At 33.3% G+C, this 13090-nt stretch overlaps 2 protein-coding genes across 7 annotated transcripts in view; one reads left to right on the top strand and one right to left on the bottom strand.

Moving 5' to 3' along the window:
• Positions 1–2111, top strand: part of LOC117108906 — a 14327-nt gene extending 12216 nt beyond the window's left edge. The window contains exons 3-4 of the mRNA XM_033251089.1: positions 68–403; positions 1259–2111. Coding sequence (XP_033106980.1) covers positions 68–403; positions 1259–1554 — 632 coding nt within the window. The 3' untranslated portion in view covers positions 1555–2111. The remainder of the gene's footprint in view (positions 1–67; positions 404–1258) is intronic.
• Positions 2112–4424: 2313 nt separating this feature from the next.
• On the bottom strand, positions 4425–12248 carry LOC117108871 (transcription termination factor MTERF4, chloroplastic-like). 6 transcript variants are annotated; one of them, XM_033251037.1, is made up of 3 exons: positions 12163–12248; positions 7604–7697; positions 4425–6427 (listed from the first exon to the last, which is right to left on the bottom strand). In XM_033251037.1, the coding sequence occupies exon 3, from the start codon at positions 6386–6388 to the stop codon at positions 5153–5155; it is 1236 nt and encodes a 411-aa protein (XP_033106928.1). In that variant the 5' UTR covers positions 6389–6427; positions 7604–7697; positions 12163–12248; the 3' UTR covers positions 4425–5152. The 6 variants fall into 6 exon arrangements, with proteins under 6 accessions (XP_033106928.1, XP_033106943.1, XP_033106936.1 ...); XM_033251052.1 differs by having other exon boundaries at positions 12146–12197; XM_033251045.1 differs by having other exon boundaries at positions 12052–12182.
• Positions 12249–13090: the final 842 nt, after the last annotated feature.

Raw genomic sequence — 13090 nt, 5'->3', positions numbered from 1 at the left:
AAATATATTGAAGCTTGTTTATTCATACCGAGAAAACTAACTGTCGGATCATTTCAAATGTATTCAGGAACACCAAATGTTTCAAGCGAGATTCTAAACTGTCCGAAAGAAGCTGTAGACAGGGGAATGCTGCTTAGGTTAACATGTATAGCTTCTCAGTTCTATCCTGAAGAATCTGTTGAAGTGCTGTGGACTAGCAGTGGAGATAGACATATGTGTTTAGAAACGAACACGACGCGTCGTACCACCACTTCACTCCTTCCTAGTAATAGTTCTTCCAGGTTTAACTTGAGATCAGTTGTTTCATTCAACGTATTAGACAGTCGTAACGTCACGTGTCATATATATGGATCAGCAATGTGCACAAAAAATGTAACAACGAACTGTAGTGTAGTAATCACAGGTAATGTATGATCATTGTCCTAATCATCCTCATCCTCATCACCATCGTCATCGTCATCATCATCATCATCATAAATGGAGTTGAAATAGTTTGGTGATTGATAGTTGGTTTCCAAATCCCGGATTCTATGAACAGGTGCTGCTACAGCAACACTCTTTTCTATCTCAAGAATAAAACAGCTCTAATCAACATCGTCATCCACATCGTCATCCACATCATCATCATTAATCAGTATCACTATCATCTCAACAAAAAGAATTAATAAATATAATAAGGATAATGAATTTCTGATCTACAGCCACTCTAATCAACAACGGTCTCGTTATCATCATTAATCGTTATCACCATCATACCAGCAAAACGAATAAATATATAAATAAATAAATAAAATAAGGAAAGCTTTTATTACTAATTTACTGTATAATCAACAGTTAGGGAGCTTTGGAAAATGGAAATGTCTTTGCCGTGTTTTGTTGAGTTTGATTGATTCTAACAATTTTAACATTCTAATCAATGTTTATATATTTTTTATATGAACACAATCAATTAATCTTAGTCCTGTTGTTATCATCCCATCTAAAATAATAATGATGATGCTGATATTATATTAGGATGACAGCGATGCTCATAGTGGTGATGATAAAGATAATAAAACATGATCAGGAGGAAAAAGAAGATAATGATGATGATGATGATGACGACAAAGATAATGAAGATTATGATGAAAATGATGATGGTGATGGCGGTGGTGGTGATGACGATGGATAACAATGCACATGTGAAATTTGCGTAATAGTTAAACAAAGTTTTCCTAAACCCACGAGCATGCTTCCATTGCTTTTTTTTTTCCCTCAGATACAAGTGAACAAACATGTTTTTCAAAGGGTCTGTTGGTTTCCATTGCTGCTCTAATATTGTTCATCATCATTGTGGCTTTCTGCTTGCCCGTATTGTATTACAATGAACGATGGTGTTTCAAAAACAACCGTGTGAAGGCAATCATTGAAAAGTATGGTGGCAAATTTTTTTACAGCGACGTTAAGAAGAACTATAAAGAGGGTAGGCCTAATGTGAAAGGCAATGAAGAAGGAAGTTCGTTCATCCCTACTATCAATCCAAACACGATAGATGATTTAATTGTTAATGTTTAGTGTTACTTTAGAAGAGGACGAGTTGTGCTGCAGCAAATTCCACTTGCAATTATTATAAATTTTTTTTGGGGAGGGGGAAGGGGGGTTGGAATTTGAAGTTGAGAATTTTCTTTATTTGATGAATTTAACCGATTATTTTTTTAATTATAATTGTCAATTGTTCTACATTAACCTGGGTGGCTTGGGTGGTTGACTGTAAGCGATGGTAGGTTTGTCTCCTAAGACATCTCTAAGGTATGGGTCTGTTGTAATTATCGTTTAAGATTATCGATGATACGTGATTTTAGTGTTAAAGAGTTGCTTAAAGATGTATTCTCCTATAAAAAAAAATACCAACAAAAATCATAAAAACTATTTTTGAGATTAACTTGCTTATTTTCAAGATAAATTATCAACTTGAAAGAAATTATTGGCTTTGAAAATGCTTAAAAGCGAAAAAATGATAGAAACTCTCACACTGTAAGCTTTTTTTAACTGTTATTATCATTATCCAGTGTAAAATCAGGGTACACATTTTTTGTATTCAATAATTTCTATACTCAAGATAATAATTTTGTATGCTACTGTAAAATGAGAAATTAATTTCAAAATTATTTTTATGTTTTTTTTCTTCTTTTTTTTTGTCATATTTAGTGGACAATACATCTTTAAATATTACAACTTTAAAATGCACAGGTTTAAGTTTTTCTCTTTTTAGGTTAGAATGGCTTAAGATAGAAGAGTGGGAATTATTAAATAACTGAATACAACACAAAACCTATTTAAGAGAGGATTAAGTTTAAGGTTAGAACTCTCTCTCCACTCTTCAAGCATATGGGGTTGTAATTATTTTAATTATTTATTGTTTTAAGTAAGGTAGGCCTATTAAATTTTATCGAGAAATTAATGTTTGTAGTTGGCTGCTATGTCGTCGCTCTGCCAAATGTCGCCCAATTTAAATTCTTAACCAGTACTGTATGTGCATTTTTTCAAAATATCTTAATGAAAATATTTTATCATTTTGATGGTTATGCTTATAATTTACAAATGTTTGTTTTTTTTAGTTTAAAATTATATATTATTGGTTTCTTCTCTTTTAACTTGTTCAATTCGAGATTGCCTCTGTCTCAGGGATGCATAGAATAGTTCCCCATTGGGCTCTTCCTGCCCTCTGCAATTTTTGTATTTTACATCTAGATTTTGTTCCGAAAAATTTGATACAGATTAAAATTGTTGTCAATATAAGAATAGTCTCTCAAAAGGCAGAATATGAATAACAGAAAAGCAAGTACTGTATATCATTAAACTTATAACATATACTCTGTAAAATACTGTATATATAGATAAGTAGTAGTTTATAGCATCTGTCTTTTTATGTATGAATGTCACAACTATATTTTATTGTATGAACATTAAGAGCTTTGGACTACCAATGTAATTTCTGTGAGGAAAAATACATTTTATTCCAATTCATATAAAAATTCTTTATTCATTTGTTATTGGTAGTGAAAAAATGTTTATAATAAAGCCAAGAATATTTGATCATTTAACATACCTTGAACATACCTTGATAGCCACACTTCATTATCTTCTTATAAGAAGTATAAGAGTGAGAAATGTGGCCGGGTTAAGGGAGGCATTATTATGCTCTTTAATAACCCAGTTTACTTAAATTCTGTTTAAAGCAAAGGAGTGTGGGTGATTTAATGGAACTCTTTGGTAGTTTGTTCCATCTATCGACTACTCTTTGACTTTAGAAATATTTTCCTACGTCTAGCCGGGATCTTGACTTGTCAATTTTCATTTTATGTCCTCTGATATACTGATAAGCAGCTTTTCGAAACAAACTGAATCAAAAAAATTAATAAATATTGTTGAGCATTATATTTCAATACGGTCAATATTGAATAATGCTTGAACCTTCTGAACCGTATGTACTGTCAGATTAGTTCACATATAATCCATATTCCTCTAGTACAAAGTTGTTTTTAAAGATTCTTTGATTAGAAAAGTTCTGTACATTATGCCAATATTAATGAACCAATAATTCCCTTTGTAAGTCAATGGTGACATCACCACTGTAACTCATAATGTTATTTTGCTATCCAAAACCATGCACTAATTTTTTATTAGTGCATAGTTTGCATGACCTTTTTTCAGTTCATGTGCAAAAGGTCAAAACAACTCATGACAAGTGCTTGAAACACAATCAAATATCTATATATGATATGTGTTAGCAGGTACTTCAGCAACAATCCACATTGAGATATTTGGTCGTTTGAACAATTGTTTGATTGTATATTTTAAGACATTTTTCTTTTGATTTCTGGTTTAACTATAATTGTTGTATACATGGCTTTGCAGAATAACAACTGTTAGTTGAGCCAAGTTTCCATGTTTTAAATAAAGCTTATTATTAAATTATTGTACTCACGGTTCGATAATGCATTTAAAAAAATCCTTCACGCCTTGCAGGCCCCCAGGAATTTCTTCATGCATTAATCTAACCTTTGTATAATAATTTCCACTAGTCCATACAGTAAAACTATAGTGCTTATCCTGTAGAAAAAAAACCCATAGCAACCATGCCAAAACAACAAAAAGTTTTGAAATATTGTCTGTGTTTTTGCCAGATCATCTACATTAAGCATATCTTTTACCGCACCCAATAAAGATCTGGGCTCTACAGTAATAGAGTTAGCATTGTGTTTGGAGTATACAGTTGGTTGTGACTGAAATCATTGTTACGAAGTCTCTACTTACAGTACAGCCTCTGACAAAACTTAAAATCTTTATATGCTGATTCGATATGTACTGTAAATACTTGAGAGGTTCAACCTATTTTTTGTACATGGTTTTATAACAAACTGAAAAATAAAACAACAAAAAAATAAATTTTTTACAATCATTTATTACTTTTAAACCCAAAGGCTCAGCACTTCAAGTATGAGAGATTTTTAAAGTTCTTCAGTAAATATTTAACATAAAAATATTACCAATATAAATATATCATGACCTATAGAGCATTCTTCTAAGGCATCTTCCTCGAAAGTGTATTACAGTACACATGGTCACACTTATTTCATTTCTTGCTAAGCTGAGTGTTTGTCAGAGAGGTAATGTTCCTACTTCTTGTGCTAAAGACCTTTGTTTAAATCCGGCCAATGTCAGATTTTAATTGGAGTCGATTACTCAGCTACTCAAATAGCCCTCGCTAGACTGGGTTCCAGTCCCTAAACTTTGTCTTAATAAAAAAGCTAGAAAAATTGATTTTGGCACCAATGGCGTTCCATATTACCTATTTGCTGGCGTTTCATAGTATACTTTTTCTTGGATTCACATTGAAGTTTGTTGATATATACAGACGCTGGTGGCGCTCTCCAAAATTAGCTAATACTAGGAAAATCAATAATTAGAGACTTGTGGCAAGTCTAAGCCCTCGCATGGGGACATGGTACTGGCACTCTATGTATTATGGCCGCTGCCGATTTCCAGGGGCTCAGTCACAATTTCTAATTCCAAACTTGGAATAATAACAAAAATGAAATCATAATAATAATAATAATAACTTCAGATATTTCTTTCCAATTTATACCATTAAACATATATTCTAATTATATCACTCTTCACTACTGTTTTCAAATTTGTTGATTTCTGTACATGTAAGCCTTCGCACTTCATCTTCAATCCTGCCCTCTGATAAAGTTAACAATCTTAAAGTTTTGAATTCATATCCAGCTTCACTCAATGCTTTATAGCGTCGATTAAATGTACTAATGCTAAAAGAAAACACACGTGGTTGATCACGGATTTGTTGTAATGTGAAACCTACTGATTGAATATTGTCGGCTTTAAGTTGCAAGATCTTTGGCTGAAAGTTTATAAACTTTGGGTACCTAGTGATCAGAGTTACAGTGTCCTTGTGATTAAGGTTAAATAACTTCTGGACGAAATCAAATTTTGTTTGGATGTAGTGCGGGTAGACACGCATTGTTTCTGGGCAGAATCGTACCATAGTATACAATGCTTTTTGAGTAAATCCAAGGCTCTCCAGAAATTCAATGTTTCTAAAGATCTCACCAGGACTTCTAACAAAAACCTTTGGACAAGTCATTAGCATGCTCCGTAACATTTTTCTTGAAAGATCTACATCCATTTTCACATGTGTTTTTAGAATGTCAAGGATCTGCGTACAAACTAATTCAATTCCATCTATCTTGCGGGAGAAAGTAGTTGGATAATGCAAAAGAATAACGCCAATCTTTTTCTTGGTTACTTGAAGTTTTTCTGCATATCTCACATTCCCTTGTATTGTCTCAATTGGCACGCTAAAAAATTTTGGTGCACGATTCATAACTTGACCTATTTGCTCAAAAGTCAGATTATATTTCTGAAGTAAATTCACATGATCATGTAAGTGATCCAACGATACTGATAAAAGTCCTGGTTGTCTTAAGACGACACTCTGTATTGCTTTGTCATCAAGATTAAAATTTCGAAAAAACTGAATATTACTTTGAATATGGTTGAGATTTCCTTTCAGAGTGGTAGGCCTTTTGTCTTCAATTCTCTTTGTGTCAAACCCCATTTTGTACAAATATTCTTTAGCTTGGGTTGTTGTGCTTCTCACCTTATCAGCCGTTTGGCATTTTTTATCGGAGATTGTTCTCTTGATACAGATTTCCCCTGATGATAAAAAATAATTATTTTTTGTTGTTCTATTTTGAATTAAGGCAGATATATTTTGTTTATAACCTGTTGTGAGCTGTCTTTGGCCTAGGGAGCAGCAAGTCACTCTGTAAATGAAAAGTTGAGCCAATCTTGGTACCAAATATGTTGCTTTAGGCTTAGCCATCTTTCCATACTTGTGAAATTTGATGGTTTAATGACGAATCTGAAGAGACAAAAAATTAGCATTTATAAACTAGTACCCTGACACAAATTTTGGTTTTGCACTGCCCCACATTAAGACACACTGTTTTATTTTATTAAAATTTCAATAGTTGTACTGCCCACAATCATAAATCAGTGCTATTAGCCGAGAATTTAAGATGGCGAGACGTTTGTTTTAGAGTTAAACTTAAATAGTTTTTTATTGTTTTAGGTGGCCACAAATGTAAGTAGAATGATAAACAGTTAATGATAGGAAGTTCACATATTAAAGAATTATCTATGCATAGAAACTGATGAGAAAATAAGGAAAACTTTGATACCAAGAATTCCTATATTATCATAATTCTTCATAATTTTTTTTACATCTGGATTTTGAAAGATACGAGATGTGATTTTCACACAGCTTTGAACGGTCATAGGCGAATTATGATGAATTATGGATTTTACATCACAAGACGTAGTGTGGAGGTGACCGAACCAGAAGGTGACCGTACCGGCTCGGTAGGCCTAGGGGATTTAGGCTAGGCTCCCCCTCCCCCTTGAAGGTGTGAAATTTTATATTATTTTTATCTTCCAAAGTTAAACAATAAATTTAAATTTAGTTTTATTTTGTAAAGAAATAATTTGTGCTGATGTGGAGATGTATTCTTATTCTGGCTGTTGATTTAGGATTCGTAAACTAATTTTCAAAATAATAAAAATTATTTATAAATATATCAATAATTGAAAATAATTCTTTTTTATAATTTCACAACACTAAATAATAGCTTACTTAGAATTTTTAAAATTATTTTCAATTGGTATTAAACATTATTGTATAACTCTTACAGAAAAATGATATTTGACAATATTTCTGTCACTAAAACAAACCTTCCAAAAATTTGTTAAATATTTAGAGATGAGTGAATGAACTTAACATTCTCGCTGGTAACTGGTAAATAACAGTAAGCCTATTTATTTGAAAAGTAGGTATAGTCTATTTCAATAATATGACAAACGAAACACACTTAATTTCCTGATTTTATGGATGTAAATCCATTGCAGCCAAACTTGTTCGTAGCCGAAACAGATGGCATTCTTAGACCAGTTTTTAGAGGAAGGGTTAGACTGCCCTCGGCTAGGCAAAAATAGTGTTTAAACTTTACAGTATTTGTAATAAATATATGAAATGACCTACCAAGTTATGTTATTGAGTCCAACACAATAAATCAACTTAAAAGTAGGCTCAAGCACTGCATCAATACAATGCCTAACCGTCTGAAGAAGTTTCCCTGTATAGTAGAAGCAGAAAAAAGAAAGGGTTAGGCATTCACCACCAAGGGACATAAAATCTTAGGCCCCTACTATAGGTTAGAAGTCTCAAGTTTAGGGTACATGAAGGTAAAAATAAAACAAACCGCAAGAAATTACTAGGTCTCTAAGCCCTATTCTTAACTACAGTTGGCATGTTCAACTACAGTTGGCATGTATTAATACAACGATGACATACATTCTTTATTATTTTATTTTTACTAACATACAGTAGAATCAGATACAGTAGAATTACTAGTTTTTTACAAATAAATACTCTGTAATTTTAAAAATTCAACATTAACAGATGTATTTTCATAAGTTTATCCATTTAAATAAAGGTTTCTTAATGGTGGTGGGATATAAAGGGTGATAATTTAAAATACCTTGAATGTACAGGTCTTAAATGAAGCAGTTTATTGTCCTGAGCAATTTTACCCCTTTTTTAAGAAGATACGCAATGTAGGATAAAAATAGGTAGGCCTCTACAGTTCAATTTTTTATTTTTTTAGCAATGACCATTTCCACCCTTGATGTAATCTTCATTTACAAAACATTTGAATGAGCATCATATATTATTATCTATTTATTATATTGTATCTTTAATACTTTTATCGACTATCATAGACATGATGTATATAAACATAGTGTTGCAATACACAGAAGGACTATCTATAAATACAGGGGAATCTTCTTATCTAACATGCTATCCACTCAACAAAATAATTAGAAAATTGTACTATTGTGTGACGATTACTGAATACTGTACTACAACTACTGTAATCCCAGGATTTAATAACTTTTTTGTAGAATTTTGTGTAGAATTTGTACAATGTAAGTATCTTAGCAAAACTGGTGGTACTGTGTGTGCAGAACCATGGAGATCCATTGTTAACCTTTGGTATTGGTTCAATCCCATCTTCTGCTTTCCTTGTGTTACAGCTAGAGGTTGTAAAATGTCTTAGAAGAGTCTAAACCCTTGGTCATGTGCATGTTAAAGAATGCAGTACAATCTTTGGAAGACTAGAATTTGTCTCGTATACCCCTTTCAGACAGACCTGCAAAACGGTATTAATACCGTATTTCTCGAACGCCGGCGTTCTATGAGAAAGGGTAAATAGGCCTAAACACCGGCTTCAGTTAGACCTCCTCAGGACCTAGTCTTAATACCGCATTAATACCGTAGCGAGTTTTGCCCAACTCGATGTGAGAGGGTACAGGGTTCATCGCCGTCTTACGCACTGAGGCATAACAAACCAGATGGTCACATGGGCAGCCATCAACCGCTGCTGCAGCTAACAAAGCCATGAAATCGCTAGCTGACGGTTCTTTAGACACGAAAATCGCCTGCACCTAGCTGCTCGAAATACAAGTCGGCCTAGCCTTAAACGCTTCCTAAATTCTTTCTTCACTTGAACAAAATGCATTAGAAACCTTCTGTTTCTCAATTTATATGTATTGCAAACATAGCAAGCATTAAAAAACATTTGCAAAGCAGCAGTTTTATGACTTCATCTCCAACCATATTGGATTAATGGAGTAAACAAAAACTTGCGCCCTCTTTGTTAACAAGCACAAGAGCCACAGACACCAAATACTCCTTTCCGCGAGAACCATTTCAGACAGGATACGGTATTATTACCGGATTTTAACTAGCTGTGTGAAAGGGTCTGCGCCGGTAATAACGGCAGCGTGATTAGGGTATTATTGCGGTATTTTCACATAATAATTTTTTTTACATCTTCATTTAAATATTTTTAGGAAAGTAATATCTTTTTCTACAGACTGATTTAACCAAACAACATCAAAACCATTTGAACTAAGGACTGATTTCACTTGCAGACCCAGTTTTTCTTCTTGTCTTTATGCTCAGCAAATTGTTTAAGCATGAGGAAGGCTTTACAAGGCTGTCGGTCATTATCCATCTATCTTAAAGCTACAAGAAAAGAAGCACTACACCATCACCGCACCGTTTACAGACAATTTAAGGCACAGGGGACAGCCTATTGCTCACCAGTGTTCAAGTAATGGGGGTATCTAACTAGAACAATTAAGCAAGCAAGCAAGAAAAACAAGAGAACTAGGACAACAGATACATCTTGAGAGCTTTTTTGAACATTGTTTGCATATTTCTCTTTCTTTTTGACAATTCCACCATTCCTAAATACCATTGTTTTTTACTTTTTAAAATTGATTACAAGTCCCCACCTACAGTATTACAGCATTCATTTAAAACAACAAGCATCCTCTGCATATAGTATCTCTGGGAGAATCTGCAAGGATAACAACATCATCAGCGTATAGAAGGCAGAAATAATTAGTTGGAATCAAAAAATTCCAGACCACAAAATCCTTTGTTTTTTAAGTTCTCTACTAATCATTTTATAAATATGGAGAAAAGAAAAGGAGATAAATTGCAACCCTGTCTGAGGCCGAAAAAGCAATAAAAAAAATGCATGCAGTTCTGACACAAGACACAATACAATCATAATAATACCAATTGTGAGTACAGTAGACATTCAAACTTAAATGTATCATGTATGGCTTTGGCAGACCCAACTAAAAGCTAAAAATTTCCTTTTCAAATACAGAATACATTACAATATATAAAAAAAATAATGATATATGATGATATGAATGTACACATTAAAATTATACACAACATAAGATGATGTTTTGTGTATACAGTGCGCTACTGAATAGACTTCTACTAAATACTGACTATTTTAGTAGGACGATGTTGTTATTAATATTGTAATGACGATTTACAGTAGGTATCAGAACGAGCACATCAAAACATGCGGATACCAAGAAATGAAAATAAAGAATCAATAAAAAACAGCATACTTTAATAACTGTAAATTCATTCTAAAGCACTTGGAGTAAAACAATTTTACATTTACTAGGCCCTATAAAAATATTATTAGTTTATCACCTCTAGGCTGGAAAAGTGATGAAGGAGTGTAATTTTATTATATTTTTTATTTTGCTAATGCCAAATGCCACCCTTGCTGGTACATTGATATTCAAAGTAAAACATGATAAATAATAATAATAATAGTGTAGTTTTATATAATAGTAATAGTAATAGCGCACATATCCATCTAATGTAAGATGCTAAGTGTCCCTTCGTGTCTGTGCTACCCGGTACAAGGGCCCCCCCCCCCTCTCAGTGTTGTGGTCCAATATGATATCATCATAGATATGTGATAGAATGTGTCCTCCTTCATCTCTGTTCATAGTATCTGTTGTTTTTCTGATCCATAAAGATTCTCTGACTTTTCGTTCAAACCAAGAGCTTTTTGAATTGATTAATTGACTGAGAACCCACAGATTCAACTGACAAATTATTCCAATCGTTAATTACTCACGCACTAAAACTTTGTTCTCCCCACTTAGTTTTAACTTTTGGTTTCTTTAATTTCAGTGAATGTCCCCCAATAACAACAGTTGATGACAATTAAAAAAAAATACCAACCTACTCCCCTGTACAACTTATCAAAACCATTAAAAAATTTTAAAAACCTGGACAGGCCAATCCCAAATTTTATTGTCGAAATCAAGTATATAATTTGTGGCTTATACACTTGAATATACAGTACGGACTTGTTTTTCAACAAAGAAACAACCGATTGACCATTTAATGCAGGTTGTATAAACTATAAGGTAGTTTATAATTTTTGGAAATTCACTTCTAATAAACGCCCCCCCCTTTTCGAAAAAATGTAATGCCCCAGGGCCGTTTATTAGAGACAATACAGTATTACGCCACAATAAAAGTACCAATACACATGCGTGCGGGTTCACCAAAGTGGGCGCTGGTACTGTAGGAGTTGAAATGGGTACGAGTTGGCATGGGTACTACTACTAGTAGTAGTACTAGGCCTAGTACTACAAGTTAGCCGACACCCATTTTGGAAGGTAAACTTCTTATAAAGTGTCCCTCTCCCCTTACCATACCTATTACTACGCTAGGCCTAGGATAGGATACAGTAGGACAAGAGGCGGAATTCCTAGAGGCTAGGCTAGGCCTAGGAGATGCCTAGGCCTAGGCTTAGTTAGTGGGGGACCTAGCTAGGGCCAGGTCCCCTAGCCTAGGCATACATATATAGGCTAGAGTCTAGGCCTATGCAGGGAGTTATGCCTACCTATATTATATATAGGCCTAGGCCTAACTAGCCTAGTATTGTTAATATAGTGTAGGCAAGCTAGCTAGGCTGGCCCTAGTTAGGACGCTAGTTAGTCAGCGTGTCCCCTTTTGATTGACGTTTGGCCTGGCCTTATCATTCCGTAGTAGGAGCCATGGGCCTAGGCTAGATTTATTATTAGTCCTACCCTAGCCTAGTGTTTAAAGATATATTTCTCCTCGTTTCACAGAAACGTGTCCCCTGATTAGGAGCGTTGTGTTCTACTTTATTCCATTATTCACCTAGCCAAAGCCCTCACCTCCATCACCAGCAATGCCGCCATGTTGTAAATTCTGACTTTTTATTCTAATCACACGTGTGCGACAGGGGATATGACCGGTTGAGCCGCCGACAAGTTGAGCCGCCGGTAATTTCTATGGAACGCCAAGCGCGTCTCTCAGTGAATGTAGTCGGCTTGCCAATGTCGTCAGTGAATGAACCCCCCGGATACCAGCTACATATTCATCCCACAGTCTTGTCAGTCGTTGATTTGCTCGTATTGCCGTTCGTGATGTATAATTGTGTAATTGAAAATTAGAATTTTTATATTTTTATGTACTCTATTTTTATAAAAATATATGAAGTTGTATAATTGCAAAATCATATTAAAAATGTAATTTTATGTACTACATTTTTATAAAAATAAATGAAGTTGTATAATTGCAAAATCGTATTAAAAATGTGTTTATTTACGTTTGGTTTGCGGCGTATTTCTTATTCGTTATTTGTACTGTTTTGTTAAATTATTTAATTAAATTATTTATTATATATAAGTTTAACAAATAGTACAAAAATAAAAATATATAAATTATAAAACCATAGTAAATACTGTATAATAACATAGGCCTAACACATTTAAATTTATTGTTTATAGTCATGCAAAATCGTATTAAAAATGTAATAACCTGATTATTTTTTACGTTTAGTTTGTGGCGTATTTCAATTAACTTATTCATTATTTGTACTATTTTGTTAAATTATTAAATTAAATTATTTATTATATATAATTTAACAAATAGTACAAAAATAAAAAGTATATAAATTACAAAACCATAGTAAATACTGTATAATAACATAGGCCTAACACATTTAAATTTATTATTTATTATTCATGCAAAATCGTATTAAAAATGTAATAACTTAATTATTTTTTACGTTTGGTTTGCGGCGTATTTCAATTAACTTAT

This window comes from Anneissia japonica, unplaced genomic scaffold (genome assembly GCF_011630105.1).
Source record: "Anneissia japonica isolate Jap-2015-1 unplaced genomic scaffold, ASM1163010v1 scaffold26_len2425191_cov177, whole genome shotgun sequence".
Classification (NCBI taxonomy): Eukaryota; Metazoa; Echinodermata; class Crinoidea; order Comatulida; family Comatulidae; genus Anneissia; species Anneissia japonica.
This window is presented reverse-complemented; position numbering and strand designations above follow the sequence as displayed.